Source organism: Eucalyptus grandis, chromosome 10 (assembly GCF_016545825.1).
Source record: "Eucalyptus grandis isolate ANBG69807.140 chromosome 10, ASM1654582v1, whole genome shotgun sequence".
Lineage (NCBI taxonomy): Eukaryota > Viridiplantae > Streptophyta > Magnoliopsida > Myrtales > Myrtaceae > Eucalyptus > Eucalyptus grandis.
The window spans coordinates 37505779-37524206 of record NC_052621.1 but is presented as its reverse complement, the minus strand read 5'-3'; the positions used below and the strand labels follow the sequence as shown (position 1 = coordinate 37524206).

General features: G+C 40.6%; 1 protein-coding gene and 2 long non-coding RNA genes across 4 annotated transcripts; 1 reads left to right on the top strand and 2 right to left on the bottom strand.

Annotated features, from left to right (window-relative positions):
- Positions 1–307: 307 nt before the first annotated feature.
- LOC104423203 (F-box/LRR-repeat protein 14) lies at positions 308–3268 on the bottom strand. Its single transcript, XM_010035685.3, has 2 exons — positions 3142–3268; positions 308–1990 (listed from the first exon to the last, which is right to left on the bottom strand). Exon 2 carries the CDS (start codon positions 1940–1942, stop codon positions 542–544), a length of 1401 nt encoding a protein of 466 aa, XP_010033987.2. The 5' UTR covers positions 1943–1990; positions 3142–3268; the 3' UTR covers positions 308–541.
- A 658-nt stretch (positions 3269–3926) lies between these two features.
- On the top strand, positions 3927–8547 carry LOC104423202. Of its 2 annotated transcripts, XR_005547116.1 has the most exons (3): positions 3930–4797; positions 7897–8050; positions 8174–8547. It is a non-coding gene; the product is annotated as an uncharacterized LOC104423202 (long non-coding RNA). The 2 variants fall into 2 exon arrangements; XR_001981909.2 differs by having other exon boundaries at positions 3927–8050.
- A 1577-nt stretch (positions 8548–10124) lies between these two features.
- LOC104423201 lies at positions 10125–14727 on the bottom strand. Its single transcript, XR_001981912.2, has 4 exons — positions 14216–14727; positions 13636–13774; positions 10664–10747; positions 10125–10502 (listed from the first exon to the last, which is right to left on the bottom strand). It is a non-coding gene; the product is annotated as an uncharacterized LOC104423201 (long non-coding RNA).
- Between the last annotated feature and the right edge of the window lie 3701 nt (positions 14728–18428).

The following is an 18428-nucleotide window of genomic DNA, read 5'->3' as shown; positions in this document are numbered from 1 at the left end:
TTAGATTTTAGTTCGTCCACCAATAGACCCGAGAGAAGGAAAAGGTCTATTACAAATCATCATTAGCTGAGTTAGATATCGAAGTTGGGCTGAACATTTGAAAGCAGGAAGTTGCCCATATGACACTCATTTATGTTATGGTGACATGACTCTTTGTCAAAGTTGTCCTCAGGCTGTGAGTTCCCTATCGTTTTACGACTGATTGAAATAATCCAAAAAGCAATATTCAATCGTGAACTCCTGCAAGTGAAAAACAATCTCCAAACATAGCAAATTATGAATAGGATTAATGAAGAGAGCATTCAACTGCACATCATCAACAGGGGCTTTACTTAAGCAACGAAAAAGAAGGCAAGGCATATGCCTTGGCATGGACATACAACACCAGTCCAGCAACTAATGACAGCACAATTGTTTTCACTCTAACCACAAACAGCACGATCTTTTGAATCATATACAAATCTACTGAACAACTACAAGAAAACAAATTTTTACTACTCACTCCAATAGACACAAGGACGGAATGGGTGCCCCTATGGCTTCAATACATCCATGACAAGTCTTGCCTGAAAGAAACAGATTCTGCAGCACCTTGAAGGCCCCTTTCTGAAATCTGAGGACAATCTTCCACCACAAGCAACTCTAACTTTTGTGATCCCACAAGTGGCTTCAGGCCATCATCGGTGATTCCTAGGCACTTTACCAATCGCAAGGTCCGCAAAGAAGGAAAGTGGATAACATGCTGCAGTCCCTCGTCACTTACCTCTTGGCATCTGACGAACTGCAAGAACTCCAAATGCTGAGCAAAGCACAGCGCCTCCATCCCATCGTCATTGAAGGAGTCTAGATGGTCAAGAGCTAGTTTGCGGATGGGGCACATTTTGACCAAACTAAGAATACCATTCAATGTGAATGAAGAAAATGAAGGAAACTCCCCATCGGAGAAGGATATCATAATTTCTTCAAGCATCGAACAATTCTGAGCCAAAGCTTGTAGACTCTCATCTGTCAATCTCAACGGGTTATTCATCAAAAGAGGTAGTGAGTAGTCTGATGGGACTCGAAGTGACAGAGAACGAAGTTTCCTGGACTTTTGTGATAAATTGATGATATCACAGTCCCTGATCCCAACACACATGTCCAAGCATATACTCTCTAGGTTTTTACAATGACCCAGCACGGACGCTAGACCTCTCCCCGGGTGGATGATGCAATTGACCAAGCTCATCTCCAGCATATTTTCACATGGGACCTGCTGTGTTTGCCATCGATCCACTGAGCGATCATGAACCTTCATGTATCTGTAATTAGCATCTACTTCAAACTGTAAACGCCTTATTTTTCTCCAACTAGCACCTAGCTTAACCAAATCACCCTCACCGATTGCCCTACAATTCTTTATTGCAAGATCTTCTAGGGTCTCAAGCTTTCCGATGTGGTGTAGCCACTCAACACTGGAAACATTTAAACATCGCATAAGATGGAGAACAGTGAGATTTTTGCAGCCCAGCACAACAGATAATATGCCACAGCCAGTAATTCGTGGTGTAAAGTTCAACTTCAAAGCAGAGAGCTTGGAACATGAAGTCAAATGGCGAAGACCCGCATCTGATATGAACGCGCAGTAACTTAAGGTGAGATTGCTCAAAGAGGGACAATAGTTGGAAAGAATCAGAAGGCCTTGGTCGTCCAACTGTTTCCCCAATTTGGACATCCAACCAGAATAACTTATTTCTACCTTTGCCAAATTTGGGAACCTGATGCAGAGAGCAGTCAGAGCTTCATTTACAGGGTCTAATCCACACCCGACACGAAGAGAATGTCTCTGTTCATTATCCAGCATGTAAAGCCTTTTACATGCTAGAGAAGTAGCATTCCTGTCTGTTGTTTTCGTGATCCTGTCCAAGATTTCCCAAACCAATTGATCCGGTAAACCATCCATCAGGAACAGGTAACCCTCTTGCTACATGCAAGTCAAAGTAGAAATGACCTGAAAATATTGAAATATATATTGCTTAGTGAAAAAGACGTGAAAAATCCATATCAATCAACTGATCACAACTTGTTCTCCTAAAACCATATGAGACAAATTTGCAGCAAAGTCTTGGCCAATCATATAGTTTTTTGCGGCCAAGTTCGCCAATCATTGAACTTGTCAATCAAGTGATCAGTTCTCACCTCATAGCTCAAGACAAACCTTGAAATTGGTTCGGTCATTCTAGGAAGGAATAAAACAACTACTACAAAAGCAGACACATCATAAAAAAATCATTAGCTCTTTTTTACCAAGTTCACCAATCATTGAACTTATCAATCATGTGATCAGTTCCCACCTCATAGCTTAAGACAAACCTTGAAATCGGTTTGGTCATTCTAGGAAGGAATAAAACAACTACTACAAAAGCAAAGCTTTGACAAGGAAGTTTTGCAGCAGTCAAAATGATTAAATACAACTAAGATAAATAGAGAAAACAATAGCAGTCTCCAAAAAGCATTTAGTTGCAACTCGTAAATCGAAACAATCTAAGTACTTTCAAAGCTCAACCAAGAAAAAAGACTACCGAACACTGTGATATAATACCCTTACCATGACCAGCCCAGGAATTTGACGAATCCCAATTCATCATTTCAGAGATGAAAACAGAGAGAAACCCTGCTACGCTATATCATACCAAACGTGTAAGGCAATCTAAAAATCTCAAATTTTGCAACCGAGTCTACGTCTTGTATCTTCAGACACGACAATTCCTTTATAAAGAAACACCAACAGAATTTGCAAACAAAGACACCTCTACATTACATTAAGAATCATAATTCGCCGATTCAAGATGCCGCCAGTTCCGACTGCGAGGATAATCACTCATCATTCACAAACACGTTTAATACTTATCCTACGCAGTCTACAGAGATGAGCAACCGTAAGCCCATAATAACTTTCACGAGGTGAAACTCTCCATCAGAAGAAATCTTTAACGTTCAAAGTACAGCGCAGGCCAGACGACGAATTCATCCACATCGCATCGACTTCACATGGTTTTATCCACAACGGCACGAGAGAAACAGGGGAAAACGAAAAACGAGGCGGTGTAGAGAAAATTAAGGATGATGAAACACCCAACAGCTAAAGAAACGATGTCTTACCAGGAAATCAGTTGAACATATGATGTTATTGGAGATCGCTACAAAAACCGTCGGTGATGTCGAGAAGTCTAAAGTTTTTCTTGACGATTTCGAGCTCCGATCCGAAGATGACGAACGAAGCTAGGAGAGGGACGCTGAATATGAAATGTTTAGAATTACGTAAATGTCCCTCTCCTTCTGTCTATTTTGTCGTTTTCAGTTTTGCTTATTACAAATAAATTATTCTTCATAGGGATGACATTGAGACTTTAGTGGCTTATTCCAAAATAAATAATTTCATTTCATACTTAATGAAAACATGCATGCATGAACGATTGAATCTAACTCTCAAAAGCTTAGATTTTTATTGGCGGACATACGAATTGAAAATTGAAAACTATCCAAAGAAAAAGAGCTTCATTAAAAGAAAATTTTTTACATCAATAATTAATGTAACTCAGAATTATATGATATTGCTCGTCTTAGAACACAATAACAACGCGCATTAGCAAATGAAAATACAAAAATCTCTCAGAAAAAAATTGTTATTGCTGCGTTGACATTGTTTGGCATGGCGTGGGCTGCTGATAACGTCAAGAGCAACATCCAGTTTCAAATTTCAATTAACAAAAATCCATGTCTGGGCCGGAGAATTTGGCGAAGCTGAAGAAACGCAAAGCGGGGTAGATCTGTCTTTTCAAGTGTCCAAGGTGGGTCAAAAAGAGGGGATCGAAAATATCTAATGGGGCGTGGGTCGGGCCAGCTATTATGTCGGCGGGGCCCACAAAAGAACAGTATGTTTCTCCCAGATTGAGGAGCTATCATCCTTCCCCCACGGGAGTCCTCCTTCCATTTCAAAATCTCTCTGTAACCGCCTCCGCTTCGTCGGCGATGGCCATCCGATCTCCTCTCTTCTCCCCTCTCTCTCTCTCGACGTCCAACCAAACCCTAACTCCTCCTCCTCCTCCTCCTTCTCTCTTGCGCCGACGCCGTTCTCCGGCGAGACCGATCGCGTCCGGATCCCTCCTCTCTGTTCTTCTCTCTTCGCTTCCCCGAGCCCGAACGGCAGCCGCTCTTCAACGTCCCTCCGGCGAGCGCGGACCGTCCGCGACCGATGATGAAGGAGGAGGTGTGGCGACGAGGAAGCGAAGGGAGCCTGAATCGGAGCTCTTCCGCCTCGGGCGCTCTTGCTTTTGCCGGATCTGGCCGGAGGTCGCGATTTGAAACCGATGCGATCGCAGCGTGTTCTAGTCGCTTCCGACCGAGCAGTGGAGGTAATGATCCAAATGGTACGGGATTATAGTGGTGGTTATGAGCCTTACCGTTCGGGGCCTGATCAGAATGCGGGGGTTGCTGAGTATCGTGAGGTTTGTGGAAGTATTCGAGACGGCTACGGTCGGACTGTTAGCGGGAGTGATGTTTTATGCTATGGAGGATACCGAGGAATGCAGTAACTATGGGGAGTGTGGAAATGGTGCAGATTATTCAGATTATCCACTGTGGCATCGGCTGGGGTGGTGCAGGAGACGAGTGAGAGTGCAGTGAGAGTTTCTGGCGAGAGAGTAGGAATGAGCTTCCAGCGAAAATAGTGGAGGTGAAGTGGGAGGAGTTGATAAAAAGTCGACCTAGGGATGATCGACTGAATTGACTGAGGTAGCTTTTGGGCTTTCTTGTCAGGTATGAAGACCGAACTCTTGATTATCATTTGCACTATATCGCAGTTTTTGGTGAAATTTTATATGATGTCACGTTTGTGCTTGCAACTGTAAATTGAACTTTTAGTTGGAGAACCTGTGGGCCCATATGTTTTACAATAGTATCTTCAGGTTCAAGCTAGGCAGATTGCTGATCCGATAACCTTGTGTAGTTACTTGGGAAACACAGCTTGTTTGAAACATTCTAGAAAGGAGTAAGGCTGAGTTTCTTCCTTTGTTCATATATATTGTGAGAAATTTAGGTGAAGCCTCTGTTCCTGGCAGACATTGGTGCAACTGCTTAATGATAACCACTGACTAAGACATTGGTGTTTCTTTTGTTGGAAAAGAGAAACTAACCAATTGCAGTATCAGTACAGCATTAATTCTGCTGGCGACCCTTCTGGTTGGAGTTTTATTACCAATGATTAGTGTACTGCAGACAAGAAGTGTATGAGTTATTTATCTTTCCTCCAGATATCTTGCATGTAGTCCATGCTGCTATAGTTTCTGGTAGCATGTAATCTGCTCTCTTACATCTGCACATCATCATCAATGACCATTGGGCCATATTTCTCTAAGCAGGGTCTCCAACATGGATCAAGTTACTCCATTTCGTTTGACTGAACTATAACTTTTATATATTTGATATTCAGTATTTTTCTTGGAATATATGGCACATCTTGAGCATATCTTCTCATGGATGCCTCTACACAGGTCCAAACTGTCCCAAACAAGTTTCATTCATATTGTATTTTGTCGTTGTGTCCTCAGATGGAGTCACGCCAACTCTTTTAGAAATACACTGAATTCTAATCATACTTTTTCCCCGATTATCTACACATCCATTAGAGCATTTTCATTTCTGCCAAACTTATTTTTCACTATTGTTCCCATATCAGTATTAAACTGCTTTTTTCTTCCGCTCAGTAAAAAGACAGTGTTGTCTGCGGGAAGATATCAGTTATTTATCTTCAGTTATATTTTTTAACTGTACAAGATACTATATAGGCTTCTCTACTGCATTTATTATTCTTGTATGATTGTTCTCCTCTTTTTGGGAAATGGTCACAGGATAGCAAAAATGATCTCTTTGGATACCGTCGGTCGAATTTTAACATTTTCCTTTACTGAATCTGCCTTTAATGTGTTCTGTCATTGAACAAGTCGAATTCTGAAGTTTCTCTTCACATTCAACAATCTTACTTTTGCATCTATTTGTCATGAGTTTCATTTACTGGCACAGTATCATCTAGGAAAAGCATATGATGAGGACTATTATTTTGCATATTCTAGGTGAACTTTTTCTTTTCCAAGCTAAAGGGTACAGATGATGGAAAAAAGTAATCATCAATGTAAGGTTATTGCTATTGGGAAATGCTTTGTTCCTCTCAGTGTACTGATTGAAGTCACCACTATTATATTATCCGTACCCTTTATTGCTTGTATGGAAGCAAAAAAAAGAAAAAGAAAAAAATTCTTCTCAATCTGAAAACTTTTGTAGGATCCATTTCCTTGGCCTTTTCCTGATTTACGAAAATTTTGAGCAAATCCTATCTTCTTCTTTTTCTTTTTCTTTTTTCTTTCTATTGATCCAGAGAGAGTCTAAAAACTGAGTCTAAGGGCCATTTGGTAAGTGTCCTGGTTCTGGGGAACTAGCTGCAGAAAAAGGTTGTCATAATAGTTTGTGCGTTTTGTCTTTCATTCTGAGTTATGATTGTAACTTGAAATGTCATAAAATAATCTCGTGACTTATCTGCCTCATACTTCTTTCATCATGGCATGCCTCCAAATAAAAAATAGTCTTTTTCATTTTGACTAATTTGTATTTAAGGATGCAACTGTACAACTGTTTGACCTAGAGCTACCAAAATCTACTAGGTCTTTGGTTTGATTACTATTTTGCTCCTCCCCTGCCCATCTTGCAAATCAAAAGAGGAGGTGTGTCCAGTAGAGTTACAATGTCTTGGTTATTTAAGGCACATATCAATGTTTTGAGAACCTGCATGGTTCAACTAGGTACTGGAAGCTGGTCCAGTTCAGTCTTTTTACGTAAAAAGTCTAGCTCAACAACCAAAGTTGACGTGGTTCTACTGGGTAAACTAGCAAATAGGTCAACCTAGACTTTTGAAAAAACAAATAGGTTCTTGCTAGGCAGGGATTTGAGCCCCTGACCTTGAGTGACCTCCTGATGCACATCAGGGAAGCTCTCTTCCTATCTAAATATTGTCAAAGAAGCTATCGTTGGGGGAAAAGGAAAAAATTAACTTGGTGTTGAGGGGACTCGAGTCCTGAGCCTTGACCTCAATCAGCTGTGATATCTGTACTGTATCACCCTAAACACTTTCTTCAAACCAGCTGTCGAAACTTTGAAACAGTTAAATTTGTCACCACCAGCTTTGTTGTTTCTAACACCTGTTTTTCTTACCAACACTAGTGTATATTACAGTAGCCTTCTACTGTCAAATACACATCATTTTGCGCATGTGAGTCAAGTAGGGCAACTGGAGATAGATATGCTGCTGGTTCAAATCAAATAGACACATCATTTTGCACATGAGTCAACTTGGGCAACTGAAGGATAGATATGCTGCTAATTTAAATCATATAGTCGTTAATTCAACTTTTGCAGTGCCTTTGCATTGTCTAATTTTCAACTGCTCGCGTTGTCAACTCTGTTGTGGAGGTGTTAAGATTAATGGACAATAACTAGTTCAACTGGCAATGCGAACCATATTTTATAGTTATTTCGTACCTGGTATAATGCATCATTAAAATTTTCTGAAGAAGAATAAAGGAAATTAGTTTAGCTTAAATTGTTAATCCTCTTAGCAGATGGTTAGAAGTTTTGTCAAGCATTACATTCCCTGCATCACTGGTGTTTCATGCTGCTGCTGTTATACGCATCAAAATCTTTTGGAAACTGGTCCATGGTAAGATGATATTCACATCACATCCCTTGGGTTTTCAGAAAGTCATACCTAAGTCATACCTATGAATTCTGCTGAATATCCTGAAGCCCTTTCATAGCAGATATATTTCTTTTTTAATGCTAATTTCTTTTTGCACATAAAATTTTTAGCCTGCTGCAGCAAAGGCTTTCCCTTTTAAACAGAAGGAGATGGAGCATGCAGGATGTCGTACAAGAGGCTTCCTACAAAGGCTCAAATACTAGCAAAGCGTGGATGGTGATATGCAAGTGGTGCCGTGATAGGAGAGGATGCCTTAAAACAACGGTAAGGCAGGAATTCCCAAGTTCTGAAATATGTATCTTTTTACTGGCATTGGTGTTGAATTGTAGTCATAGTGTGTACTTAAATTTTCAAATTTGGAAAATTGTTATCGTTTTCGTTGTCCAGGTGGAAGATGAACTCGATGTGAAGAAAAATTATTGGTGGGGCAGGACCACTAGTAGGTCATAACAACCCCGGTAGCTCATGGAAGCAGACATTACTGCTGACATTGTTGGTAAAACAGAGAGAAACAGGAACGGAAAGGAGGCAAAAAGGGTTCAGCAGTTAGCACGGGATCTAAGGACTGTTGAGCGATTTGTCCATGGCCTTGTCGTAGATTTTTTGTGGGCTGGTAGATGTGGTGCCTGTGACCATATTCCAAGTGTTTCGGAGGTGATGTCACTAGGTGCCAGAAAGACCGACTTTCCCTGGCTTGCATGTGACATGGTACTGAATAAATCTAACATAGTATGAGAATGTATGTATTAGGTTTTGGGTGACGTCATAGCCGTGGAGAACAGGAATGAGTTAAGCCTCATCCAAGGCTAAGTGGAACAATCGTGCAGCTGCTCCCAAAGATTAAGCAAAACCGAATATGATAAGCCCTCTAGAAACCCCGCTGAGCCGAAAATGAATGTTCGGGCCCACTGGGTCTCCATTGCTGGCAAATGAATGACGGCCCAACCAATATTGAGCGTGAGCATGAACTATCATTGGGCCTACTAAGCTCAACCTTTAGGGTTAATACGGCATTTAGCCCCGCCAAATGGGCCAAACACGAGTTGGGCCCGAGCTCGAACCAATCAAGATACTTTAGGTCCGGCCCATGTTCGTCCAAAAACTATCTGGACCTTAAACGTAGGCCGAAAGACACGTCATGTTCGCGCCCAGGCCCATGCGAAGCCCAATAAAACGCGTAGGCCCCTGCTCTGAGCCCACTGATGCAAAATTTAGTTTAAAATTTTAGTTTATGTTCCATCGGGCCCATACTAAATTTCGGCCCATCCCAAATTTAGGCCCAAAACGTATTCGGCCAGGTTGGACCATAACCCAAGGCCCATGCCAGCATGGGCCTACACTGAGGCCCAATAGAATAGTTAGGCCCATCTCGTATTGGGTCCATTCTAAGCCCATAAACGCAAAATTCAGTCCAGGCTATGTTTCTTTGGGCCCAAACTAGAATTCCGGCCCAACAGATATTGGGCCCAAATTTAGCCCATGGACCAGCCCGTATTGGGCCCAAATTTAGGACCAACCCATATTTGACCCGTTTGGGCCCAAACTCCAGGCCAACAGGGAATTCGAGGCCTACACTAAGGCCCATTCCTTATTGGGCCCAATTCTAACCCACAAACACAAAATTTGGTCCAGGCCACATTCGTTTGGCCAGACTAAATCTGGCCCAGCATGAATTGGGCTCAACCCGTATTGGCGAAGCCCATGTCATAAGGCTCAATCTCAGTATTCTGGCCTACCCTTGGCGAGCCCAAATATAGACCCATTAGATAAAATAACTGGCCGACGGTAATTGCCCAGTAGTATTGGGCCAAAATTCTAGGTCCAGCGAAATAGTTCAGGCCCAGCCAGGTTAGATTCAAGGACGGATTGGCCCATTATCTTAGGCCCAATAAGTAATTCTGGCCCACCCCTATCAGGCCCAAAAGTAGGCCCACTGCAAGTTCAGGCCCAGCCCGCATTGGCCCATTTTCTAAGACCCAAGCCATATTGGGCTCATAGGCAGGTTGGGGCTGCGACAAAAGTCAGGCCCAGACGTCCTAGGCTTGAAAAAGAGTTGCTCAGGCAGGAAGAAGGCACCGTAGGCCCACTTAGACCAAATTAACTGGGCCTAGAACAATCGAATGGGCCGAAGAAGGCCCATTATACCCGATGTAGGTCCAAAATGCTCTGTACCAGGTCCACTAAGCGCAAACTGATGGTCCATCCTCACTCGGACCTAAAAACAACCCAACCCGGGCCTATAGCCGGGTGCTACTATCCAATGCCCAGCGCTGTGCCAGTCCAGACCATCAAGGCCTAAAGCATGGGCCCATATCACTTCCACATCTCAGCACATGTATAAAGCATAAACCCAGGCAGGGACGATCTAACAACTTTTTCTTTTAAGGGACAGTAAATCTGCTCAAAAAACAAACCTAGGTAAGGAAACTATAAAAGAAAAATTAAACACGAAAAAGACACATTGGTGAAGGATGAAGAGCTCATCTATCATATAAATTACATAGACTCCAATAAATTACGCTGGTGAAAGAATTCTAAGCAGCTCTGCGGTAACATCCTTAGAGCTCCGCTTTAAAGGGACAAGGTTCGAGTTCCTTTTCTCTCCCTTTCCTTTATCAGAAGATCAGATCTTTTTGCCCACTTGCCAGCTGACGCTTTGTACTCCAGTCCATCATGTGTAGTACCATTGCTTGAATGGGTACTAGTTCCACAAAAGCTGCAAAACCCAAGGGGAGAGAAAAGCAAATTCAACCCAATCTTTCTCCTTCGTTGAGGATTTAATATCAGATATGAAAGTGGATAGGAAGAAATAAGACACGTCAGCATATGAGATTATGTTGCAACCTAAAAAGGCTTCAAATCACCAATATCTCTTACATTGGACATCAAGGCACTCATGCGAAGCCTTATCCCATCGAACTCGTCAATTCGCGTAGATCTTAGACCCCATCTTTATGGAAACTGCACAAAGATCAAAACAAATAAGAACAGGCAAACAGCAAGTGTGGCTAAAGCCACAGATCCATAGTATCCTCCTATCAGGCTATGATTCACATAATAGGATGTGACGCTACAAACAGGAACGATTTTCACCCAAACAAACTATAATAAGAACATTTAAATCTGTACTGGCATAAATATTCTCGGGCTCCAGCTGTAACCACTTTCCAATTTAATCACCTGGATCCCATTTGGAACCAAATCTTTCGAGACAATTCCTCCATCTCTAAACTCCAGAAGCGCTTATATTAGCAGAAACGCATGAGATCTTATGCATTAAGGGGAAAATCTTATGAATTAAAGTCAGAAGATAGTGAGATCGCATGAAATCCTTGTACCTTATGCGGTACATTTGGAAAGAATGGAAGAGAAGATCGTTCAGGATCAAATTCTATTCCCATGATTTTGCTATTTTAAAGCATTTTTGGACACATGCACTAGCTTCAACTGTTGTTTAGTGTAGTTTTACTAGCTTCAACTGTTGTTTAGTGTAGTTTTTTTTTTTTTTTTTTTTTGGTAAGAAAGTTGTTTAGTGTAGCTTATCTTTTCTTTATTCTCAAATCTTGTATATTTCTGATAAATAGAAAATATTCAATTTTTAAAATATACAGTTCAGAGTTTTATAGCATGCCCTCTGTCATATTAAAGTTTAAGTGGATCGATATACTCATCTTCAAAAACCTACAAAACAAAACAGACGGATCCCTTCACTTAATAAAGTGACTCAAAAGAAAGCATCTCATAGGAGCCAGGCTACAGTGTCTAGTTCTTCTAAACCTCTACAGATAGCCAATTGCAATCTTTTCCTATCCCACTCAGCTAATGCTTCATTTGATTTTTCTAGATCCTCACTTACTAAAGCCTATAATGAGCGTGACCAGGCTTTTTTGAGAAGAAAGCCAGGAACTTGGTCCCCACAAAGATACTACAAATGCTCCTTTTCAGGCTTCATTAAGAAGAAAGCCAGAACAAGATCTTCTGTGAAACTGAACTGAAATTTTTATCTACCGGTGGTTAGCGCTAAAAAATCTACACACTACCAGAGACAAGTAAGCATCGATTTAAAATACCACAAGCATGAGCGATTAAAGGGAAGCCTTATTCGAACCCTAAACTTACAGGAGAAGACAGCTGAAAGAAGGTATCCTCACCTGTTCTCAATCGTTTGTTTAAAAAACCTCTCAACTCTACATTTTATGAGCAACAAGAGACCAACAAAGCTCCCCCGAAAGCCAAACAGAAGGAGATGATAACAATTTGGGCTAGAGGGAAAATAACAGTTTGATGATGATCCCAATAAACGCAGCTTGACATCTGTTACAGGAAAACCAATAGTCCCATTCAATGGTCGGCTAACGCTCACTAATAATGGTAACGTGATTGAAAAAGATACAGGCATTAGGTGTTAAGAAAGCTTTTAGGCTGAGTCGAATAGATTGTAAGTTTAAGTAGTTCTTGTTATATTTTAACCACAATATGCTGGATTTTAAGCAGCACTTCTTGTAGGTTAACCTTTATATGTTGCATGATGACTAAAGTTTGTAATTTTAGGGGTATCATTGGCTTTGTCTAATAATATCTGGACCATAACAGATATAAAAGGGGAACATGTAAGGCTCCTTCCCTTCTTCCCTCTTAATCCTTGAATCTCAAGACAGAACCTACAACCGATAGCTCTAAGTCACATAATGTGGTAAGCAATGTCCTCTTAAGGACATTCCATCTCAATGGGTGAAAATAACAGAAGACAAGAAGATGCCCCAACCAGGATATAGAAGTGCTCCATTTCATACCAAGGTGTCAGAGCAATGCCCACTTACTCTATCTCTTCAAGCAACCAAAATGACCTTAACCAGCACCTTTCCAAGATATTCCTCCCAAAATTAAAGAGGCTAGACTATATTAGTAACAAGCAAATCTTTTGCAGTAAATTGTTTGCGATTCTCTTATCCACGAAGTTTGTCAATTCCCATCCAAACTAGACACAAATAATGATTTTTTTTTTTTAAACTATATATCCAAATTCCTAAAAGGGATATATGACAGCGTTCATGGTTCTTGCTAAATCTACGATGCCCGGTGGTATATTAATCTTTACTGAAGAAGTTCTATGCGAAACAAGATATCCAAAATCCAATATTTGGAGTTCTTTTCCATATATAACATAGCAGCAGGAATTCACAACTCTCTACCATTTTTTTTAGATGCACATTCAACTAACACAAGGAAAAATGAATTTTCTTCTTGTGAAGATTTTTAAGCAGCAAACCTGTCGCATTTTCAGACCCAAAAAAAAACCTGTCGCTTATGCCATGGGCCACAATCCCTAAGCTTCTCGCCTACAAAGATCATATCTCAAGCAACATTGAACAAATCCTCAGCAACTAGATGAAATTCATGGAATATGTTCTTTTCACTGATGTCAATGTCCAAATATACAGAGAAATATAATATATAACAATTAGTATGTAAAATGCAAAAATTCTAACAAAAATTGAGTCAAAAGGCAACCCCTTTAAGAATTATCAGGAAAATCCTCTTCACTCCTATGCATTCGTTTTCTTTATAAAAGTGGAAAGAACATAAGTCTTTATGCCCTGTTCAGAAATCTTTAGAAAGAATCGGCACGCAAGTGCAAATATCAAAATAGAGCACCAAAAGCATGAAATCAAATATATATAGAAAATGTAAATCACCTAAATGAGGATTAGGAACTTTATGCCTTGAACAGACATTTAAATCGAAAATAAAAGTGACAAAAATCTATGTACTGTGGAATAAAATTGAGCAACTTGAGAGTATGATCTTCACAGGGAACAACAATGAGAGAGTAGCCTGCCTGTTCTCACTTGATGCCAAACAGTCGAGCAAAATGCAAGTTGTTTAGTTCCCTATGGCTAGGGCCCCAGATGCCATTCCTTGCCTGCGCTACACCACCTATTCCGAAAATGAGGTCGACCTCACATAACCATTTCCATGCAAATGACACTGCCAGAAAACACAAGAGAATTAAATCTAGAACAATTGACGGAATATGCAAAAACTCTGCCACTTCAGTACCTGTATGCAAAAGCATGATCACCTTTATAGGAAGTATCATATGACAAGGCGAAAAGAAAAAAAAGAGGATTAATGAATCTCAAGCAAGTTGAAACACCAAGTGAATACTCTCCCACTTACAAAACCAGTGGGAGATTATATTTAACGTTTCTCATGAGGTATGTGTACTCTATCTTCGACAACTCAGAACCTGGTTAAGACAGGATTACTAGAGTAGTGGTTAACACACCGACATCATTTCAGACCACGACGCGATTATAAGGAGAGGTATTAACTCTCGTATGACGGCCTAACCCCTATATAGCAACAGCAGCAGAAGCAAAAGCATCGAGCGATCAAACCGTCTCTGATGAGTCCAAAACGCTTTACCTCAGCAGCGAGAAGCGCGAAATCGCCCGCATTGGCACTGGACTTGTGGCCTCCGGAGGCACCTATTGAAGCGGCGGATAGCATCCTCGGAGTCGCGGCATTTGCCAAGAGCGCTCGACGGGGGAGGTGGCGAGGACGGACTCCTTGAGGCCGTACGCGCCGCGTCCGCGATCGAAAGAGGGGAGGTTCGAGCGAACGGCGCTGAAGTAGTCCGTGGCCATGCGAACGTTGCCGAGCGAACTAGCGACGCTCGGAGCGTTTCCGAGCGGCGGACGTGCTGTTCTGCATACGGTCGAAGAGGCCGACGAGGACGCCGGATTCGGCGTCGCCGGACGTTCTCGACGGCGACGAGAAGAGACTCGCGGGGAGATTGTTCGCGCTTTCTAGGTTTCGCCGTTGTAGCGATCGGGCGAGGGTTTCCAGATTTGGGATGACATTGGGGAAGGCAATGGATGATCAGGTCTGGTAGTTGTAGAGAGAGAGAGAGCGGTGGTGCTGCGAGGAGCACGAGTTTTTTTTTTTTTGGTCGGAGTGAGTTGTTTAACTGCCTAAAAGGAAATTGAAAACGGCCTGTTTGTTTATGTTTCTTTTTCTGTTTGTAAACATTTTTTCTTTTTTTTTTTTTTTTTTTTGGTCGGAGAGAAACACAAAATTTGAGTTCGAGTTTAACCGCCTAAAGGAAAGCTCGCCCGGCCCAAGGCGAGAGCCGCGGTCGCGGCCACCAAAAGAAGAAAAAAAGGAAAAGGAAAAGAAAAAAGAAAAATAGAAAAATAGAAAAAATAAAAGAAATAAAAAAAATTATACAAATTTACCAAACGTGTTTGTTTATTTTTACAATGGCAAAAGCGTTTTTTATTAAAGGCCCCAGAAAAATAAACGAAGTAATTTGGTAGACATACACAAAATTTCTTTTACCAAAGAGAAAGCGTTTTCGATACTCAAGTCTCGTGAGCTCTGTTTCCGACGTGTGGTGTCATATTGGGAATGTTAAGGGCCCACATTCCAATGTGCGGGGCTCAGTCTTGCACCGGAATTGTGTATGCGCATTAATATTTGAAGGCGGTAGTTGTTGTTCAATCGGAATGGACTAACATCAACATCTTTTCTTGAAAAGAAAGAGAGGACAATTGCACCTAGCAATTTGCTCATTATGAAATTTTGTTGGTAATGGTGAGTGAGTTCTCCCGTCACTTCTACCCCTTTTTAATAGATTTTATTTTTGCCAATTAATTTATTTGCAGAAATTATTGCACGCTATATCAGTTCGGATAAATTAAGAGTAAATGAAATCGATATCCTCAACTTGCATATCGACTCATGTGAATGGCACAAGAAAATTTACGTAACTTGGGTATAATTCTTTGCCCGCTCTCGTCCATGGTAATATACGTACAAATCGGAGCGAGGATGATCAAATGATGAGCGATCTAAGCTAGTGCATGTAGCATCTTAGGGCCTATTTGTTTTCACTTCTTTTTTTTTGTTTAAAAACAGTTTTTTTGTTCTTGGGAACAAAAACGCATTTGTTTGCGTTTTTGTTTCAAATCTATTTTTTGTTTAAAACACATCTCGAACAAAACAAGATAAAAAAAATTATTTCTTATTTACGGAACAAAATTTATGAACATTTTTCTCTCTCTTCCATTTTCTTCTCTCTTTTCTTCTTTTCTTCTTCTTTTTCTTTCTTCTTTTTCTTTGGTCGGGCCAGTCGAGGGCGGCAACCTCGCCAGAGCATCGGCCCCAGGCGCGTCGCCGCCCGGCGAGGCCAGCGTCGCCGGCCCCGGTGAGGCCGACCTTGCGCCAAGCTGGGCAAGCTCGATCTCGCCCGGATCCGGCGGCCGAGCCTCGCCATTGGCCGCAGGCGAGGCGTCGGCCCTCATCGGGGTCCTTGGCCATGGCCGAGGCCGGCGACAGAGCCAAAAGAAGAAAAAAAGAAAAATTATAAAATTTAAAAATAAATAAGAAAAATAAGAAAGAAAATAGAAAAAAAATATTGAAAATATTAAAAAATTAAAAGAAATAAAAAAATTATACAAATTTACCAAAAGCGTTTCTATTCTTTTTATATTTCTAGAGCAGATTTACCAAATGCGTTTTTGTTCAAAATTATTTCCGAAGCGAAATATTTTTTTCTATTTTCGTTCCCTTTAAACAATTTTAAACGAAATGTTACCAAACGCACCCTTAGGTCTTGTTTGTTTTGATTTCTTTTTCTGTTTTTAAACAATTTTTTTCTTTTTTTTTTCTGGGAACAAAAAGCAACAAAAACGCATTTGTTTGCGTTTTTGTTCCAAAATTATTTTTTGTTCCATAAACATATCTGGAACAGAAACAAAAAACAAAAAAAAAAATTGTTTCTTGTTTTTTGAACAAAATTTAGGAACATTTTTTCTCTCTTCCATTTTCTTTCTCTTTTTCTTCTTCTTTTTTTTTCTTTCTTTTTCTTTAGCCGGTCGCCGGCCTCGACCATGGTCGACGACCAGCCATCGAGGGGCGGCGACACCATCGAGGGTCGGCGACCTCACTAGAGTGTCGCCGGTCCCACTAGCCCCTAGTGAGGCCGACCTTGCGCCGGGCTAGGCAAGCTCGATCTCGCCCAAATCCGGCGAGGCCGAGCTCGCCTAGTGGCCGGCGAGCCTCGTCGTGGCTGGGCGAGGCCGCCAGCCCTCATCGACCGGTCGCCAGCCATGGCCAAGGCAAGAACGGCCAAAAAAGAAAAAGAAAAAAAATGAAAATAAATAAGAAAATAAGAAAAATAAGAAAGAAAATAAGAAAAAAATAAAAAAATTATATAAATTTACCAAACGTATTTCTATTATTTTTATATTTCTGGAACAGATTTACCAAACGCATTTTTTTGTTCAAAAATTGTTTTTTGAAGCAGAAATATTTTTTTCTATTTCTGTTCCCATAAACAATTTTTAAATAGAAATGTTACCAAAACACCCTTTAGTAGACGGTTTGTTCCTTGCTTTGCAGGCAAGGTCAGCTCAACATGTCGTGACGTGTGAGACGTGAGATATTTACCACACTAATTTTTTTTTCTCTCATTGTCATTAAAACACTTTGAAATTATCTTTTTATTATCTTCGGTGTCTTTCAAATATTGTTTTCATTTTGAAAAACATGCGCAAAAGAATTGTCGCCGGACAAATCGATCAAATTGCATTCAAGAAGGATTACTCCCAATTCCCAACCTTTCACTGTGAGAAAACAAACGAAAGTCTTTTTGTGGCGCTAATGGTGATAGATTAAGTGCATGTTTATTTCAGGGAAAAATTCACAATAAAAGAAAATGTTTTTCGAAAAATCATTTTTCAAGAAAATGTTTTTCGAAAAATCATTTTTCAAGAAAATGTTTTGTTTTTCGGATTAAGAAATTCATTTTCCTAACTTTAAATATGTTTTCATGACCGACAAATGTTTTTGCATAAACTAATCATTCTTAGCAATTTAAACACATGAAAATTAAGAAAACTAATTCGAAGAAAATACTTACAAATGCAACCTTTCAATCAAAAAAAAAAAAGATGCAATATAATTGTTAATTACATATTCTTGAAAGCTAAAATTTATATTGATAGAAATTTTCAAAATAACCTATCATTTTAGTTTTTGTTTGTTTCACAAAATGTTTTGAAAAATATTATCCTAAAATTAATTATGTGGTAAAAATCTCACATAAGGTCTGTCTAAGGTGGCATGACCTCAGGTGGCGACACCGGATTGTGTGAACTTAGGCGACGACACATAAGGTTGTGCAACCCAAGCATCGCTTGCCTCACTGCAACCCAAGCAACCGTCAGGTGAGGTCGCGGGACCTCAGGCGTTGCCTAGGTTGTGCCATTTAGGCCATTGGTCATTGACATTGCCCGAGATTAAGTGGTGGTCGCTAGGGTCGGGCACCCCCAAGCCAATGGTCACCGACGTGCACAACTCCTTGATTGGTGATCATCAGCCTTTAATCAGCTTTTCTGTTCGGTGGTTTTAGGAGAAGATGAATAGTAAATGAGTGGCAAAGACTTATATTCCGATAATGTAACTTCGCAAAAGATCTCTAAATCTACTTTAGATTAAAGGTTCTTGGAGCCATTAGGATATATAATTGTATTTTTTGAAAGTTGAGCCAAAAACCGATCAAATGCATTTGCCTTTAATGCTTAACCAAAGGGGCCCTACATATTCGTGGGGGAAGCATCAGCCTGAAGGGACG